A 17,577-nucleotide genomic window follows, 5' to 3' on the forward strand; every position below is an offset into this window, starting at 1 on the left:
CAGTGTTGTCGGATTTCTATTGGCACATGCATGTGGAAAGCCATTAGCATGCGTCTACACATTTTGTGCTGCATAACACGGTCTTGAAGAAATTTACGTCATGTCATGTCCCTCACTTTTTTGAATCCGTTCGACCACGTAAAGTCATGGTCTTAAAATGATATTATAATATAAACGAAGCACTTATTTATAAGTGAAATTCTCCCATATGAACGAATGAAAGCGATTTTCCTTTTCTACCGCCACCCAAAAAATTTGACACGGTTTTGACAAAAAGCATCGTTTTCCCATTAAATAAAGTGGTCCATAAGAAATAAATACATGCACGAGGACTTAAAAAGTAAAAAATGTGAAAGACGACGTGGGTTTCGGAAAGCAACTTTGCCACAGAAAAATATCTATATATATGTATGTAACTGTGTAAATGAGAGCTGTAGATGGTGGATAAGTTCTTATATGTTTCTTTCAGAGTTCAACTAGGAACAACAAATTTCCAAAAATGACAAGGAATTCGAGTAAGAAGCCTTAATTTACATCACAAATTTTTGGCATCTTTTATTATTGCCCATTTCTATAGAACATTGCCGATCATTTTTGTGCAGGCAATGGTAAGTCAAGCGGAGCAGGTTTGGGGATTGTGCCAGAGGAACTCACAGAGGACAACTATGATCACTGGAAACTGTGCCTTAAAAATTATCTAGTTGGCCACGATCTCTGGGGTGTTGTTTCAGGAAAAGAGGCTGAACCAGATAAGTCACAAAAACACGAACATGAGGAATGGAAGAAGAAAAATGCACTTGCCCTGCATGCTATCAAAATGTCGTCCGGACCGGGAGTGTACTCGAAGTTCAAAGAAGCACGTATTTCTGCACGTTATGCATGGAATCACTTGGCTGAAAAGACACGGAAGCCACATGCAGTACCTTTTTCTGATCATGAAGATCATGAGAGTTCTATGGAAGATCATGGTGGTAGGCTTAAATCATTTAACACCGAAAACTGTCAACAGTTTGAGCCTAATTGTTTCACGGTTCTCCTTTTCGTTGATATGATTCCAATATTTGGTGGAATCTCCTGTTACTTTAATTTGAAAATGAACTGCAACAGAGGATCTGAGAATGCCTAGCATGCTTCTATTTTGTTCATTTTTTCCTCTTCAAATTCACATTTCATGCAACTCACTTTAGTAATGTTTTCTTTCCTTCAGGAAGATGTGAATACCTTGAATACGAGTCCTTGTACAAGATAATTGAAGCAGGTGATTTGAATGCAACATTAGATTTCCTTCAACAAAGGCCACATGGTGTGAGGGCAAGAGTTTCATCGCATAATGATACAGCTCTTCACATTGCTATTTTATCTGGGCACATGAGAATCGCAGAAGAGTTGGTGAAGTTGATGGAACCGAAGGACTTGGAATTGATCAATGATTACGGTGCCACAGCACTGTCTCTAACTGCTATATCTGGTGCAGAGAAACTAGCAAAGGCAATGGTAAGCAAAAATCAGCACTTGCTTAGAATGTCGAATGAACATGAAGATGGGCACCTTCCGGTAATTGTTGCTGCACAGTATGGACAGAAACATATCGTCCATTATTTCTACGAAGTTACGCCAAAGGATGAACTAAGTCCTGAAAAGGGAGAGAATGGAGCCACGCTGCTTAATTGTCTTATTACTGCTGAAATTTATGGTAAGAAAACTCTTTCTTACATGTCTTGTTCAATTAATACACCCCAACTTAGAAAACTTCAGGCAAATAGTAAATGTAAAAATAATATATAAACTGCAGACGAAGGCTTTGCATTGCATCTTTGATTTGCCTTTTTAATTTTGAGCCTCTACTTACTTTAGATGTCGCTTCGATGCTATTAAAACGGTATCCACGATTGGGTGTAACCCCTGACCATAATGGAAACCAAACACTCAGAATATTGGCTCATAAGCCTTCTGCGTTCCCTAGTGGAACTAAGCTTCTGATATGGGAGAAATGGATCTACTCCTGTAAGTGTGACATATATGTATGTTATAATTTTATTACTAGCTTCTTGTCTTTCAAAAGGCTTAAGATTTCTGATGAATGATTTATTGTAAAACAAGGTTTAAGGATACATTCACCATGGGAAGATGAACGTGTGTCGCAAATTAGAAGGTGGAGCACTTCCAAAGATTGCCGTATTGAAATTCGTGAATCAAGTGATGAAGAAATCACTGAAATAGCGCACAGTGGCCTGAAAATGAAATCTCAAGGTGATCCCACTTTTTAACGATGATAAATGATTAAAAAATGTAAATATTTGATGCTTCTCTAACAACTACAAATCCCATTTCACCAGTAAAAAGTGCAGTAGTGAGACTGTTGCACGGACTGGGGTGGAGTATTTTACGATGCATTGGTATGTATCGTCAAGAATGCTTTTTTTCTGTGTGTTTCATATAAGAAAAGGAAAGTTTGATTCTATCGATATTTTCTTGATTCAGTTCCAGATATCAGGCATATACATCACAGGAAATTAGTGCATGATGAAGCTGTCAAGCTCCTAACTTGCGTTTTCAGGGAAATGAAAAAATTGGACGTGTCACAGCTTGAAAAGATGGACATCGACAAAATAATCTACGATGCTATCAACTACGGAATCGTAGAGTTCATTACGGAAATGATAAGATACCAACCTGAAATCATATGGAGAAAAGATAAAAAAGGAAGAACGATATTTTCACATGCAATCATTCTGCGACAGGAGAAGATTTTTAGCCTCATTTATGATTTAGGGACAAAGAAGAGCATAATGGCTCGTAGACATGATATTTTTGGCAATAACTATCTACATTTAGCAGCAAAACTATCACCTGCATCTCAACTTGAACGTGTATCAGGGGCAGCTCTTCAGATGCAAAGGGAACTTCAATGGTTTAAGGTAATTTTCTTGATCATTCACATATGCATGAGAAACTCCCACTTCACACAGTTTCTACTTTGTTCGTACAGGAAGTGGAAAAGATTGTACAGCCAAAGCTGAAAGAAGAAATGAACGAGAACAATCGAACACCAGAAATGCTATTCAGTGATGAACACAAGAATCTGTTCAAAGACGCGGAAAGATGGATGAAGAACACAGCCGGATCAAGTTTGATTGTGGGCACGCTCATTGCTGCGGTTATGTTCACCACAGTTTTCACAGTACCAGGTAGCACAAATCCTAAGGGAGTACCAAATTTATTAATATCCGAAAGACGTACCTTTCTGTTCTTTATGGTTTCAAATGCAATATCAATGTTCAGTTCCTCAACTTCAGTGCTGATGTTCTTGGGAATTCTTACGGCAAGATATGCAGAAAAAGATTTTCTCAAGTCATTGCCAACAAAGCTGATTGCTGGGCTTATATGCTTGTTCTTCTCTTTAGTTACCATGATGGCATCGTTTGGATCTGCATTATACTTGATTTTGCACAAAGAATTGGCTTGGGTTACAGTTCCGATCATCGTGGTCTCCACCGTTCCGATAGCCCTTTTCTCGAGTCTACAATTCCCTCTCTTGATCGAGATGATATATAGAACTTATGGATCAGGGATTTTCGATAGACCGAAGAAACACTTGCTTCGTTATTCAAGCCTAGACGAGGAATATACAAGCTAACAAAAGACCCTTTGTTTGGTTCACAAATGACTTTTTACAAGAAAAATAATAAATTTGTCTGATTTTATTTTTTTAAAGATAATAATGAAAATATTTCCTTAAAAATCAAATCAGAGGTGTGTGTATATATATATATATATATATATATATATATATATATATATATATATATATATATATATATATATATATATATATATATATATATATATATATATATACCTATCGTGTCCACCTATTAGTATCTCCACTTCCAAGACATGTTTTTTTTACCGACGACAAAGAAAACACTTTGTTGTGAATGGAATGGACAAGATATTAAGAAATTGTGACACCAACTTTTTTTCTAATTTTATCTTTATATGATACTAATATTACAGTTTTTTTTGTTTTTTTTTAAATTTCAACAAACACTTTTATTTTTATTTTTTTATTTCAACCATTCAAATATCAATTTAGTCTCTCCATAATTTGTCAAAATTCACTTTAATCAGTCGATAATGATAAAAAAGATTGTACATACACGCATCGCGTGTGCAAAGCAACCAGAATGTATTAAAAATGTTTCAAAATATGGTGAATTATTAAAATATTTCATTAATCTCCATTGGCCATACATTATCTACTTGAATTGTCGACGGACGACCATCACAAACACACTTGTTTCCTAGGTAGGCTCTTTACGACTTGAGTCAGAATTTTTTTTTTATGGCAAATGGAAGATCTTATTAATCCCTGTTTGTTTCCAAATCTTCTAATTTAGAAAAAGCGTTCGGCTCATTTTTTTCGAAAGATCTTGAATATTGGCACAAATACCGTTTATAGGTTGTTTAATAAATTTATTTAAAATAGTTTATAAGCTCTTACATTTTATAAGTTATTTTTTTAAAACTTAAAAATGTTAATGTTATAAGATATTTTTTTTATTATCAAAAAGACAAGAAAAAATATAATAATATGAGTTGATGTAATTAGTTATATATATATGAAAATAGTTTTATAATTTTAATATTTAAAAAACAAATCTATTTTAAATTTATATTTAGAAAAATTTATGTTCTTTGGTGAAAAAAATTTGATATTATTTTTAATGTGTGTAAATAATTGAAAAAACTGTAGTTAATAATTTACTCAATAAATATTAAATTTTTGTTTATTATATCATAATACAAAAATAGAACAAAACCGTATTTTAAATTTGATAAAAAAAAGTGATAAAGTGATGATTTAAGAAGTGAAGAATAACTGAGGATTTAAGAAGATATGTAAGGATGTTTTGGAGAAATGAAATATAAAAATAAGATTTTTTTTGAAAACATATGGGGTATCTCAACTTTTTTCAAAAAACTTATAAGTTGATATGGTCAAATGAAGGATAATCGTTGATCTACAATTACTCAGTTTTTCAAATATTGAATACCGATGAATTAAATCAAGTGTGCTTTTCAAACTAAGTGGAAGACACTCAAAATAGTCTTTCGTATAAATCAAATAAATATTTTGGTAAAACATTTAAAATATATGCAAGTTGAATATATACAAATATTTTTGGTTGAAACATTTTATTGGTATGCAATATTTTGGTATTTGAAATACACATAAAATGATTCAACAATGCATCTTTAAAACGATATCAATAATAAGTACATGCGATAAATAAATAAACAAGAATTTGTTTATGGATATTCGGATATTAACAACTCTTATGTCCCCCCTACGAAGAATCCTCAAGAAGATTTTGATTTATACAACTTTTTGTACAACTCATTTCAACTTAAGATTTATCTCTTGCCTAATTGAAACTCTAATCACACTCTGGATTGTAGGTCACAACCTCACAATCTGCATAATGTTTAACGTCTCTTATGTCAAGACTACAAACACAATTTTTAATGTCTTTGTGTCAAGACTCGCTCATCTAAACTTTGAAATTCAACTCTTATTCATATATGTGAGTGATTTGTGTGAGGATTTTTACAATGTGTGTATAGATCAAATGTATTCTCTCACTTTGACTTGCTTTCATTCTAACTAATTTCTTCATATAGGCTGCTCATGCTTTGAATCATCTTCGAAAGCTTGTATTTGATTTTTAAGATGTTATATGTATAGGTTCAAAGAATGATATATACATTAGACACAAGAATATTATCGTTTGTAAAGTTTCTATATTATTTCTGATTTGAAACTGTCATTTCCATCTTGCTGGCCACTTTTCCCCGAGCCTAACTGATTTTGAAGTCCGCTACCAGTTGGGCTCATCAGCTAGATTGATCATCCAATTGGGCTCGTTAGCTAGATTGAACTAAACAAACGAGATCTTGCTGACTTCAGACTGCACAAAGTTTATATTTTCATCGTTATTTATCAGCATCTTAAACTTCGATTCAGACAATGACTTGTGAAGTTTATTTGTAGATCATCGTCTTATTTTCATAATGCATAATGAAACATTCCATTTGGATACACTAGCTGATCAGGCTAACCAAAATACTGCAACTGCTCGTACTCAATTGATCCTTGCTAATCAACCAAATTGATGAGCTTTGCTGCCATCTGTTTACCTAGATAACATTCGATTTAGCTCAACTGATGAAATATACGACTTGTCCCAAACTGAGTTTTTTGTTCAGTCATTTTGGCGGCTGGTCATTTGAATCACCGAACTGTGAGATATCAACGAAATAATGCAGCTCGCCAGATTTTCATTTCGACTAAATTCAAGTTTTAACTTCTATCTTAAATTAACAAAGTCATACTTTAGTAACTATGTTAAAAACACAATAACAAATTTTGTTGTAATCAAAATTAAAATTGTTAAAATTTCTAACTCAATATAAATTGCTAAACAACTTATTTTGATTGCTTAGAAGCTCTAAAAAACAATTTATAAGCTCTGCTAAACTCCTCATGAGAAAAACCAAAAATTTGTAATTTCCTATATGAAATTAATGATATTCAAAATCTTATGTTTATAAAAAAAAAAGCGTAAAACTTCATGTAAATCAGGCAATTGTGTCCAAATTATAACATACATAATATGGACGATAAATGTAATTTTTCTTTATAAATTATAAAAAAAATCTTATTAACTTTTATCATATTTCAAACAAACTCTTCCAACATTTTTACGCTCGCTACTTTATTTATTCAAATATCTTAACAACTTGTTTTTAAATAAAATCTATTAAAGTTTTATATCAACTTTTAAATCTACAGTTATTATATTATTAAAGTTGAGAGACTTATTGCTAAATTTGATGCAATGATATCCTAATAAAATATTTGCTTAAATTCATTTTTAATTTAACAAAAAAATTTAAAATGTATGAGAATAGGTCAACAGTGAAATTACCTAAATACCACCAAAACATGAAAAATGTTGCGTCGCCTCATCCAACTAAATTCTCCGAAGAACAAACGGCTAAATTGCCCAAAATTCGAACAAAGCGAGGCCACCTGGTCTACGCACAGCCCGAGCCCCTCCACTTACGTATGGCCACGTCAGTCAAACGCCACCACCCGCGACCCCCCTCTTCTTCTTACAGCCTCACCACTGTGAAATTCACCACAAAAGTTGACGAAGCAACAATTTTGGGATTCCTATTCCGAATTCGTCCCTGGACAATCGGGTTAATTCCATCCCTGTCCCTGGAAAATGGCGCCGTCCTCAATCCCCTCGGCTCCCGGGAGCCAGCCGCAGCTCGGAGCTGCCGGGCTGGCGAGGGGGAGAAAGTTCAGGTCGATCAAGGAGATCATGAAGGTGGCCAAGCGTGTGGTGTTGGAGGAGAATGGCGAGGAATGTGGCGGCGGTAATTGCTACGGCCGAGTGGCTTGCGAGCAATGCGGCTCCGGCGAGCGAGATGATGAGCTGATGCTGTGCGACAGATGTGACAGAGGGTATCACATGCTCTGCCTCCGCCCGATCGTCGCCCGAATTCCTATCGGACCGTGGTTCTGCCCCGCCTGCTCCGATGATAACAATCGCCCGCTTAAAAGTAAAGAGAATAAGATAAAATAATTGATCTTTACATACATGCACATGCAAATGTATACACATGGCTGTGTGTTTTGCGAGCTCATTTATAATTATAATGTAGAAACAAGAAATGAGTAATGTGTACACACACACACTCTATGTGTGTTTGTGTGTGAAAATGCGTGAAACGGGGTTTCTGAGTTGATTTATTCGGGATATTTCGTTTTGATGAAGAGCTAAAATGCAGGTTTTACGCAGAAGAAGATTGTTGAATTTTTTAGAATTCAGAAATGTGGGGAATCGACAGGGAAATGTGCCTCTCCTCAAGGTAGAGTTTTGTTTCGATTTATATAATAGAATCACGATGAAACAAATGTTTTGCCTGGATTTTTTGTAATACAGTGAAAATGCTTTTGATATAATGTTGATGAAGAGAGGTATTGGATAGGCAACTAAAACGATGATCAAGACGTTTATTTGCTGTACAGACAACTTCAACCAGTTATGAAGCAATTTATGGTTCAGTAAAGAAAAGATTCAATTTTCACTAGAGTTCTGTGTGCTGGTTGAGAATTTAATCTGGATTTTCACTAGTGGAAAGCCACGGTGACAGATGAAATACTGCTTAATAAAGTGGAGTAGGAGAAAAAGAAATCTGTATTGGTATGGTTTGAGTTCGATCTGATAAGGCGTTCGCTTCCCAGCTACTCTTATTTAGGAAGTAAACATGCTTCATTAGTTCTTTATCCACCGGATGAGAACCTATATTAGCCTAAATCAATCTGTAAAATCTGTTCATGTTGAGATTATGCTGCAAATTAGGTTTTGAATATATTTGTTCATAAGATTGGTTGGAAGAATGTTTTATGATTCAAATGTACATTTTGACGTTATAAATGAATTTTGTTTCTTATTAATATAATAGCTAATTTCAGATGCTAAAAAGCGCCGAAGACGTTCTATAGTGTTTCACAAGAAGCGTAGGAGATTGTTGCCACATATTTCATCAGAAGATCCTGTAAGAAGGCTTGTTCAGATGAGATCTCTTGCCTCAGCTTTGACAGCATCGAGCATGGAATTCAGCAATGAACTTACTTACGCCCCTGGCATGGCAACTAAACTAGCTAATCAAGCTATATTTGAAGATGGTGGCATGCAGGTTTTGTTGAAACTTAAGAAGAAATAACCATTTCTTTTTAGCAATAACTCATTTCCATGTCTTTTTGGTTAGGTGCTTGCCAAAGAAGACATTGAAACATTAGAGTTGTGTAGGGCTATGTATAGTAGAGGCGAATGCCCCCCTCTTATTGTGACCTTTGATTCGTGTGAAGGGTATCGATTTACTCTTTCTTGGTTGTGCGAATTGTAACCCTTAGACTATGTATTAATAGAATGCTACCTTGTCTAATGTTGCAGTTATACGGTAGAAGCCGATGGTCCCATAAAAGATATGACATTTATTGCAGAGTATACAGGGGACGTGGATTACATCAAGAATCGGGAGCAAGATGATTGTGATAGCATGATGACTCTTCTTTTAGCAACTGATCCACCTAAAAGCCTTGTTGTCTGCCCAGATAAGCGTGGAAATATTGCTCGCTTTATCAATGGCATAAACAATTACACGCCGTAAGCTTTTAAGCCAGAGTGTACCTTTATTACTCTACCATCTATCTTCTCTTGATCTTGTTCTATTTCTTCAAAATCCTTCTACACTTTTTTCCCTCCATTTGCAGTGATAAACAATTTGACATCATCTTTGGAAAGCTAAACTCATGAGAATGACCCAATGATAGCTTTATACTGATACACGCCCTCTTATGTTCAGCAAGATATCAGAAAATATGCCCCCCACCCCACCCCCAAAAAAAAAAAACAGTATTCTAGATAAACACATCAATGTTCTTTTGATATTGCACAACAAATACCCGAAATTAAGCACCCCAAACCAATTTACCTAATATAAAAGGGATTGGGCTCCATGGGTCTTGAACTTGTGATCCTGCTAGCTTTTGCACTATGTTAAGATGAATTTTCCTAAAACTCAAACTCTTCAAGATGGCGTGACAAGAATTTCATAATTAAATTCAAAATTCTCTCATTCATGGCAAATTGCCTACTAGTCTTGAAATGAATCAATATGTTGCAGGGAGGGCAGGAAGAAGCAGAATGTTAAATGCGTGAGATACAGTGTCAATGGTGAATGCCGAGTGCTTCTGGTTGCAACTCGTGATATTTCAAAAGGGGAGAGGCTATATTACGATTATAACGGATATGAAGAGGAGTACCCAACCCATAATTTTGTCTAGTTCTAGTCAGGAAAATTTTCTCGGACTATATACAGAATAGTGATTTTCCTATTCCTTTACACCCTCACAGTCGATAGGATACCAATTGTTTTACTTCTATTTATTTCATCGTGTAGTATTCTTCTTCATTTAAATGGCATGGAGAAGTTATAGTTGGCAGATGAATTTTCCTCTAGACAATGCATCTGAAAGATAGAAACATTCAGTTTGCATGCAGCATCCTTTAATGTACATGAGTTACATTAAACCACATGAGTTAATGTATTTGCACCAGGGTTCAATTGGCGTAGTTTATCTTTAAATGTTTTTGTCTATCTGTAATGTCGCCCTTTCTGTTTTCTTCTTTTCTTTTTGAAAATGTGAACTTTAAGCTACTATCATTCCTTGAAAACGGTGAATGTGCCGTGCCCCCTTTGATTAACTTTCATCTGTTTGTAATAATTTTGTGATGTTCTTAATGTGAACTCGCATAAACTGGCTATTCTTTTACTTGTAAACTAGTACCGATTTTCAGGCTGACAATGAGATTTGTGATGACGATTGCACTGTGTTGCTGCTGAACTTTAAGGGAAAACTTGTGTTGATTAGTTCATATGCTGGTGTGATCTGGAATCTTGGTATCGTCGAGTTTTGTGTTTCGCATTCTCATGTGCTCATTTATTCAGTCCACACCTTCTTGAATCAATGAATTCTTTACTTACAATGTGGATGAAATCTTGTGCTGTAGATTTAGTCAGTATTCTCATGTAGATTTAATCAGTATTTTTGTGCTTGAATGGCCGTATTTTATCAGCTCCTGTAAAAGTTTCTCTGTTCTTTGTATAACCATCATCAGTTATGTGCTCTAAAATCAATTGCTTTTAATCATTCTTCATTCTGTTTGTTTAGGAGTATTTTGAGTGGAGATTAGTTCATATTAGTACATGTCATTTATCGCCCTGATAAAGTAGCAAATGTTCGATGTTATCATATAAAATGTCATATATTCACCAACTTTTCTATCATTTTATAAAAGTTCACGCCTATTCGATCGCGTAACGTAGATTCCACCTGATAAACTTTGCTAGCTACAAAATAATATTTTTGATTTTCATAATTACCTTAAATTCTACATTAAAAAAAAACACATTTTAATTATTCTTTAAAAACTATATTTGGAAAAAAAAAATTAAAATGGTTTACAAAAATATCAAAACACATGCTTTTGTTGTGAAAAAGTAAAAATTTATGGTAAAAAGTAAAAATCTCAAACTCTCAAAATTTACCAAATTACACACTTTATAATATTTTTCTCTCTACTCAATTGTTATTTTCTTCACAAATGAGAGATCTATTTATAGAGTTTCATTACACATAATCCAAAAATAAAATACATCATTACCTACATCATCACACACAAATTTCTAACTTTACAACTCTTATTTTCAACATTCAAATATTCAACTATTACTTTTCCATATTAAAATATATTATTTCAACACTCCCCCTTGTGATGATGATCATGATACGATGATGTCTTCATTACGTGTTTTGTACTGCCTCGTTAAAAACCTTACTAGGAAAAACCCATTGGGATAAAAACCATAGTAAGGGAAAAAGAGTGCAGTCACGTGAACTCCCCCTCATGTTGACACGAACAACTCTTCACAAATTTCGTAGATTGCGCATCCCAATATTATATATGTGCTTTCTGAATATTGACGTAGGTAGTGCCTTTGTGAAGAGATCTGATGAGTTTTCACTTGATTGAATGTGACGAACATCAATACATTTATTCTTCTCAAGCTCCTTGGTGAATGCGAAGAACTTAGGAGGAATATGTTTAGTTCTGTCGCTTTTTATGTATCCTTCTTTCATTTGAGCAACACATGCAGCATTATCTTCATATAGTATCACAGGCTTCTCATCAAATGATAATCCGCATGAAATTTGGATATGTTGGGTCATTGATTTTAACCACACACATTCACGACTTGCTTCATGTAGTGCAATAATCTCGGCATGATTTGATGAAGTTGTTACGAGCGTTTGTTTCTGTGAACGCCAAGATATTGCATTGCCTCCACGAGTAAATACATATCCAGTTTGGGAACGTGCCTTGTGTGGATCAGATAAGTATCCAGCATCGGCATAACCAATTATACTTGGATTAGCATCTTTTGAATACAAAAGTCCCAAGTCTGTCGTTCCTCGTAGATAACGGAATATATGTTTAATTCCGTTCCAGTGTCTCTTTGTTGGATATGAGCTAAATCTTGCCAACAGATTCACGGCAAAAGATATATCAGGCCTTGTACAATTTATAAGGTACATAAGGGCACCGATGGCACTTAGATATGGTACTTCTGGACCAAGAATATCTTCATCATCTTCACATGGACGGAATGGATCCTTTTCTATGTTTAATGATCTAACAACCATTGGAGTACTTAAAGGATTTGCTTTATCCATATTAAAACGTTTAAGGATCTTTTCTGTATAATTTGTCTGGTGAACAAACATTCCACATTCTTTTTGTTCAATTTGTAAACCCAGACAATACTTGGTTTTTCCAAGATCCTTCATTTCAAATTCTTCCTTCAAGTATGACCCAACTTCTTGAATTTCCTTATTCGTTCCAATAATGTTTAAATCATCAACATATACAGCAATAATTACGCATCCGGATGTTGTTTTCTTAATGAAAACACAAGGGCATATTGAATTATTTACATATCCCTTTTTCATCAAGTGATCACTTAGTCGATTATACCACATTCGACCTGATTGCTTTAACCCATATAATGATCTTTGTAATTTCACATAATAACATTCCCTGGGTTTTGAACTTTGTGCTTCAGGCATCTTAAATCCTTCAGGGATTTTCATATATATATATTACTATCAAGTGATCCATATAAGTAAGCTGTAACAACATCCATAAGACGCATTATCACCAGCATTATCAAGTCTAATTTTCTTGATTGTATAATCGGGAAATTGATTCCTCAATTTTATTATTTGAGCAAGTAATCTTGCAAATGCAACATTTCGAGTTGACAATAAACATACATGTGACCATCTGCTGGAGGCATCAATCAATACCATAAAGTATCTGAATGGTCCACATGGTGGATGGATTGGTCCACAAATATCACCCTGAATACGTTCAAGAAACATTGGTGATTCAGTTTGGATTTTGACTGGTGATGGTCTTATAATAAGTTTTCCAAGAGAACATGCTTTACATTGAAACTTATTATTCTGAAAGATCTTCTGGTCTTTCAGTGGATGACCATGTGTAATTTCTATAATTCTTCGCATCATTGTTGAATCAGGATGTCCCAATCGATCATGCCAATTGGTTAATATCGAGGAATTATCAACTACCATGTTTGATTCAATGGGACTTATATGTGTATAATGCAATCCAGTAGGGAGCATTGATAGTTTTTCAATCACATATTTCTTTCCTGATTTATATGTGATAAGACACATATATTTCTCATTCTCTTCATTCATTGTTTGAGTATCATACCCATGGGAATATATATCATTAAAACTCAACAAATTTCTTTTCGATTGTGGTGAATATAAAGCATCATTGATCAAAAATTTGTACCATTAGGTAACAAAAATTGTGCTTTACCACATCCTTTAATCAAGTCTACAGGACCTGATATTGTGTTCACTGTTGTTTTTGTTGGTTTTAGTTCCAAGAAATATCTTTTATCTCGGAGGATAGTGTGCGTTGTACCACTATCGGGTATGCAAACTTCAGCTTTGCTCGTAGCATTTTCCATATTTGAACTTCAAAAAAATATGCAATGAAATAAAATTACTGACAATACATATATAAATATAACACATATCATAATTGTAAAATAAAACATTATTATATGAATACATGAAAAATAAATTATTGTACATTTATATTCTACCACTATATTGTTCATTTTCAGAAAAATCATTGAGAAAATCTGCAGCATCAAAATTGTTCATTTCTATCCCACCAACATGTTGATCATTTCCAGAGAAATCATTCATAAAATCACCAGCATCAAGATGAGTTGAATCACTCAAACGGTCACTGCGTTCAGTGAAGTTGGTCTCCTTTTCTTTCCCCTTTAATGATTCTTTATAAAGTTTACAAAGGTGCTCAGGGGCTCGACAAACTTTGGACCAATGTCCTGGAGTACCACATCTGTAACAAGAACTTTCATATCTTTTTGAGTGATTCTCATTAACACTTGTATTCTCATGATGTCTTTTCTGTGGATGGTTTGGGACGCTCTTTTGAGATGAGTTATAACTATCTCTATTATTTTCAAAACCACGGCCGCGTCCACGACCACGACCAATTCCACGTCCACGTTCACGTCCACGACCTCGACCTCGACTTCGACCAAAACCTTGTCTTTGAAATTGATTTTGGTTTCCAGGTATAAATTCATTTTTACTTACAGCATTTACTTCTGGAAATGCTGTTGATCCAGTGGGTCGGGACTGATGATTTCTCATTAATAGCTCGTTGTTCTTTTCCGCCACAAGAAGACAGGCGATGAGCTCAGAATATCTCGCAAATCCACGTACTCTATATTGTTGCTGTAGAGTAATATTTGATGCATGAAATGTGGAAAATGTTTTTTCAAGCATCTCAGATTCTGTGACCTCATGTCCACAAAATTTTAATTGCGAGATTATTCTATACATCGCCGAATTGTAATCACTGACTTTTTTAAAATCTTGGAATCTCAGTGTGTTCCATTCATCCCGGGCGGTCGGAAGTATAACTTCCCTTATATATTCAAATCTTTCTTTTAATCCCTTCCACAAAGCCATGAGATTTTTTTCAGTCAGATATTCACATTTCAATCCATCGTCGAGATGTCGACGCAAAAATATCATGGCTCTTGCCTTTTCTTGTGACGTGCATATGCCATTTTCTTTAATGGTCTCGCTTAAACCCAATGACTCAAGATGCATTTCTACATCTAGAGTCCATGGCATATAATTCTTTCCCGTGATGTCGAGCGCAATAAATTCGAGCTTTGTTAAATTTGACATGGTGGTACTAAAAAAAAATTACGATGCATTTTATTAGTTAATAAATATTGCAATACAAAGTAACGGATAAACAACAAGTACAAGTATTTGTAAAAATAAAGAAAACGCACGAGGAGGATATTCTCCGATAAATACAAGACTCGTGAGTATGATAACCAAAATAATTAAAAATATCCTTGAGAAAGCCATCTTCTTTTTTCTTCGAAAAATTTGATGATGAATAATTTTTAGAGAAGAAGAGAAAGTTGGAGTGATTGAATGTGTTTGTGAGATGATATTTATAGGGCAAAAACTAGCCGTTTGTTACCGTTTATGACCGTTGGTGTACAAAAAATAAATGTATGTATTTGTATAATTTTATGGTAATAATATGATGTATATAATATTAGACATGTTTAAATAATTATGTATATCATATCATAATATTATAATGAGTGTCATAATTTATTTTGTTTAAAAACCTTATAGGCTTTTATACTTGTCGTATCCCTTACCGGGAGTGTGGGATGTCGTCTTAACATCCTCCCAGGATTTATAACAAGTTTATGAAAAATTTATTGTTATTATTTCTAATAATAATATTATATTGTATATTAAATAAATACACAATAAATAAATAACAGTAAAATAAATATTATTACTTTTGTTACTTTTTTCTTCTGTTTGGAGCTTGGAATAGTATGTAGGACTTTTAGAGCTTCGTGCTGATAACGTGTTGTGAAAAAGTAAAAATTTATGGTAAAAAGTAAAAATCTCAAACTCTCAAAATTTACCAAACTACACACTTTATAATATTTTTCTCTCTACTCAATTGTTATTTTCTTCACAAATGAGAGATCTATTTATAGAGTTTCATTACACATAATCCAAAAATAAAATACATCATTACCTACATCATCACACACAAATTTCTAACTTTACAACTCTTATTTTCAATATTCAAATATTCAACTATTACTTTTCCATATTAAAATATATTATTTCAACAGCTTTAAGTTTTTTTTTTTTTTTTGAAAAAGAAGTTTTTTTTTTAAAAAAAAAGTACTCGTCCAACTAGAGTCAATATTTGTAGCATTAGTGTCGTAGAAAGCTCTAGTTGTTGGAAGAAAATAAAAGGAATAATATTCATTCCATCGTTATTTTGTGTTAATTTCATCTGAATATCGAGTGTTTATGATTTTTTTTTCCATTTGGAAATCCAATTTACAGTGGAATTATGCCAAAAATTTTGGAATACATATCTCATCACTGTATAATTAATTGTGATACCCATGACAGAATCTTTGATAAAACAAATTTTTTGTTGAAAACAAAATGATATTAATTTATTTGTGTCTAAATACCGTTTCATAACTTTTTATATTTTCGGGAAAATAAATTATCTTGGGAAGGTATATTTTTTTACGAGAAAATGCAATTTTATTACTTGAGATCATCTATTACAAGCCTAATCAACCAAAGAGGAAACTCGTCATTCTCCCAAACAAAAGATGAAGGGGATGAAAAGGCAAAATTAGCAATATTATGAGCTACTTTATTGACCTCTTTACGAACATGCACAATCTCTGAAACCACATGCTCTTTAACATGCACAATCTCTGAAACCACATGCTCTTTCAGCATAGGTATAATCTCTACCGCACAAGCTCCAATGTAGCCATGGTTCTCTCGGTCGATATTGACGGCTTGCAATATCAGAAGAGAGTATGTTGCCACCTGAACATCTGTAAAATTCATTTCATAAAGAAGACCGACACCCTCCCTAATTGCCAATAGTTCATCGTGTACCACAGAGCTTGGTTGATTAATTTGCTTGCCAAAAGCCATCAACAACCGAACTTTGCTTGTCTCAGACAACTCCCCCTATGTTGAATTGATTTAGTTCGGCATTGACCGCTGCATCTATTTTAAGTTTTAAAGTGCTAGCACTCGACGGTGTCCAAGACGTCTCCAGCCTGCCCATCTCATTCTTCATGCATAGCTTTCCTAATTCTCTTGCTTTACGGAAGTCGGCAAGGAAGTTTGAGCTCCATCCCACATCCATAATAATCGAGCCCCTTTTGTCACCATGCAGAAAGTTTTGTTCAACTTTCCAGACAGCCCAAGCATGCGTCACAAAGTTCTCAAATTCCTCTTTAGATAGTTGTTCTTTCATCCACAAACAGAGGTTCATAGTATAAGCCCACTGCCTCTCTTTCAACAGATACGCCAATGCAGTGTTCTTCCAGAGATGTTTAATATAAGCACAGTAAAATAAAGAGTGGCATGTTGAATCATAAGAGAATATGCATAAATCACATGCTTCATTTACCGGGACATGGTGTCTAGCCAAATTCAGATTGGTAGCGATGCAATCTTGGGAGATATTCCACCAGAATAGTCGAATCTTGGGCGGCGGCAAGAGACTCGGGAGAAATGACCACCATTTTTTGTTAGAAGGCACCAATTGGTGCTCTGGCACTGAGTATATACCACGTTGCAAACGACATTCATCTCGCACTGAGTACTTACCTTTAATATCAAAACGCTAGAAAAACGAATCTCGTATATCAGATCGAGGAAGTGGAACTTTGAGAATTTCACCAACTATATAAGGATTAAAACTG

At 34.3% G+C, this 17,577-nt stretch overlaps 2 protein-coding genes across 5 annotated transcripts; both read left to right on the forward strand.

Moving 5' to 3' along the window:
• The first annotated feature begins 399 nt into the window (after positions 1-399).
• On the forward strand, positions 400-3,788 carry LOC140805972 (uncharacterized). Of its 4 annotated transcripts, none has more exons than XM_073162365.1 (8): positions 400-515; positions 603-971; positions 1,208-1,693; positions 1,855-2,004; positions 2,101-2,250; positions 2,337-2,396; positions 2,482-2,918; positions 2,990-3,788. In XM_073162365.1, the coding sequence occupies exons 1-8, from the start codon at positions 500-502 to the stop codon at positions 3,635-3,637; spliced, it is 2,316 nt and encodes a 771-aa protein (XP_073018466.1). In that variant the 5' UTR covers positions 400-499; the 3' UTR covers positions 3,638-3,788. The 4 variants fall into 4 exon arrangements, with proteins under 4 accessions (XP_073018466.1, XP_073018468.1, XP_073018467.1 ...); XM_073162367.1 differs by having other exon boundaries at positions 2,349-2,396; XM_073162366.1 differs by having other exon boundaries at positions 603-968.
• A 3,245-nt stretch (positions 3,789-7,033) lies between these two features.
• LOC140805973 (probable Histone-lysine N-methyltransferase ATXR5) lies at positions 7,034-10,206 on the forward strand. Its single transcript, XM_073162369.1, has 6 exons — positions 7,034-7,635; positions 7,864-7,944; positions 8,552-8,775; positions 8,848-8,948; positions 9,033-9,245; positions 9,766-10,206. Exons 1-6 carry the CDS (start codon positions 7,296-7,298, stop codon positions 9,923-9,925), a joined length of 1,119 nt encoding a protein of 372 aa, XP_073018470.1. The 5' UTR covers positions 7,034-7,295; the 3' UTR covers positions 9,926-10,206.
• Positions 10,207-17,577: the final 7,371 nt, after the last annotated feature.

The sequence above is a fragment of the Primulina eburnea genome, chromosome 11, assembly GCF_022965805.1.
Source record: "Primulina eburnea isolate SZY01 chromosome 11, ASM2296580v1, whole genome shotgun sequence".
NCBI classification, from domain to species: Eukaryota; Viridiplantae; Streptophyta; class Magnoliopsida; order Lamiales; family Gesneriaceae; genus Primulina; species Primulina eburnea.

Coding starts and splice junctions, on each gene's coding strand:
- LOC140805972 (XM_073162365.1), top strand. Junction 972..1,207: donor TTCTATGGAAGATCATGGTG/GTAGGCTTAAAT, acceptor TCTTTCCTTCAG/GAAGATGTGAATACCTTGAA. Junction 2,397..2,481: donor GAGTATTTTACGATGCATTG/GTATGTATCGTC, acceptor TTCTTGATTCAG/TTCCAGATATCAGGCATATA.
- LOC140805973 (XM_073162369.1), top strand. CDS start 7,296: ATGGCGCCGTCCTCAATCCCCTCGGCTCCCGGGAGCCAGCCGCAGCTC. Junction 8,776..8,847: donor TTGAAGATGGTGGCATGCAG/GTTTTGTTGAAA, acceptor CTTTTTGGTTAG/GTGCTTGCCAAAGAAGACAT. Junction 9,246..9,765: donor GGCATAAACAATTACACGCC/GTAAGCTTTTAA, acceptor AATATGTTGCAG/GGAGGGCAGGAAGAAGCAGA.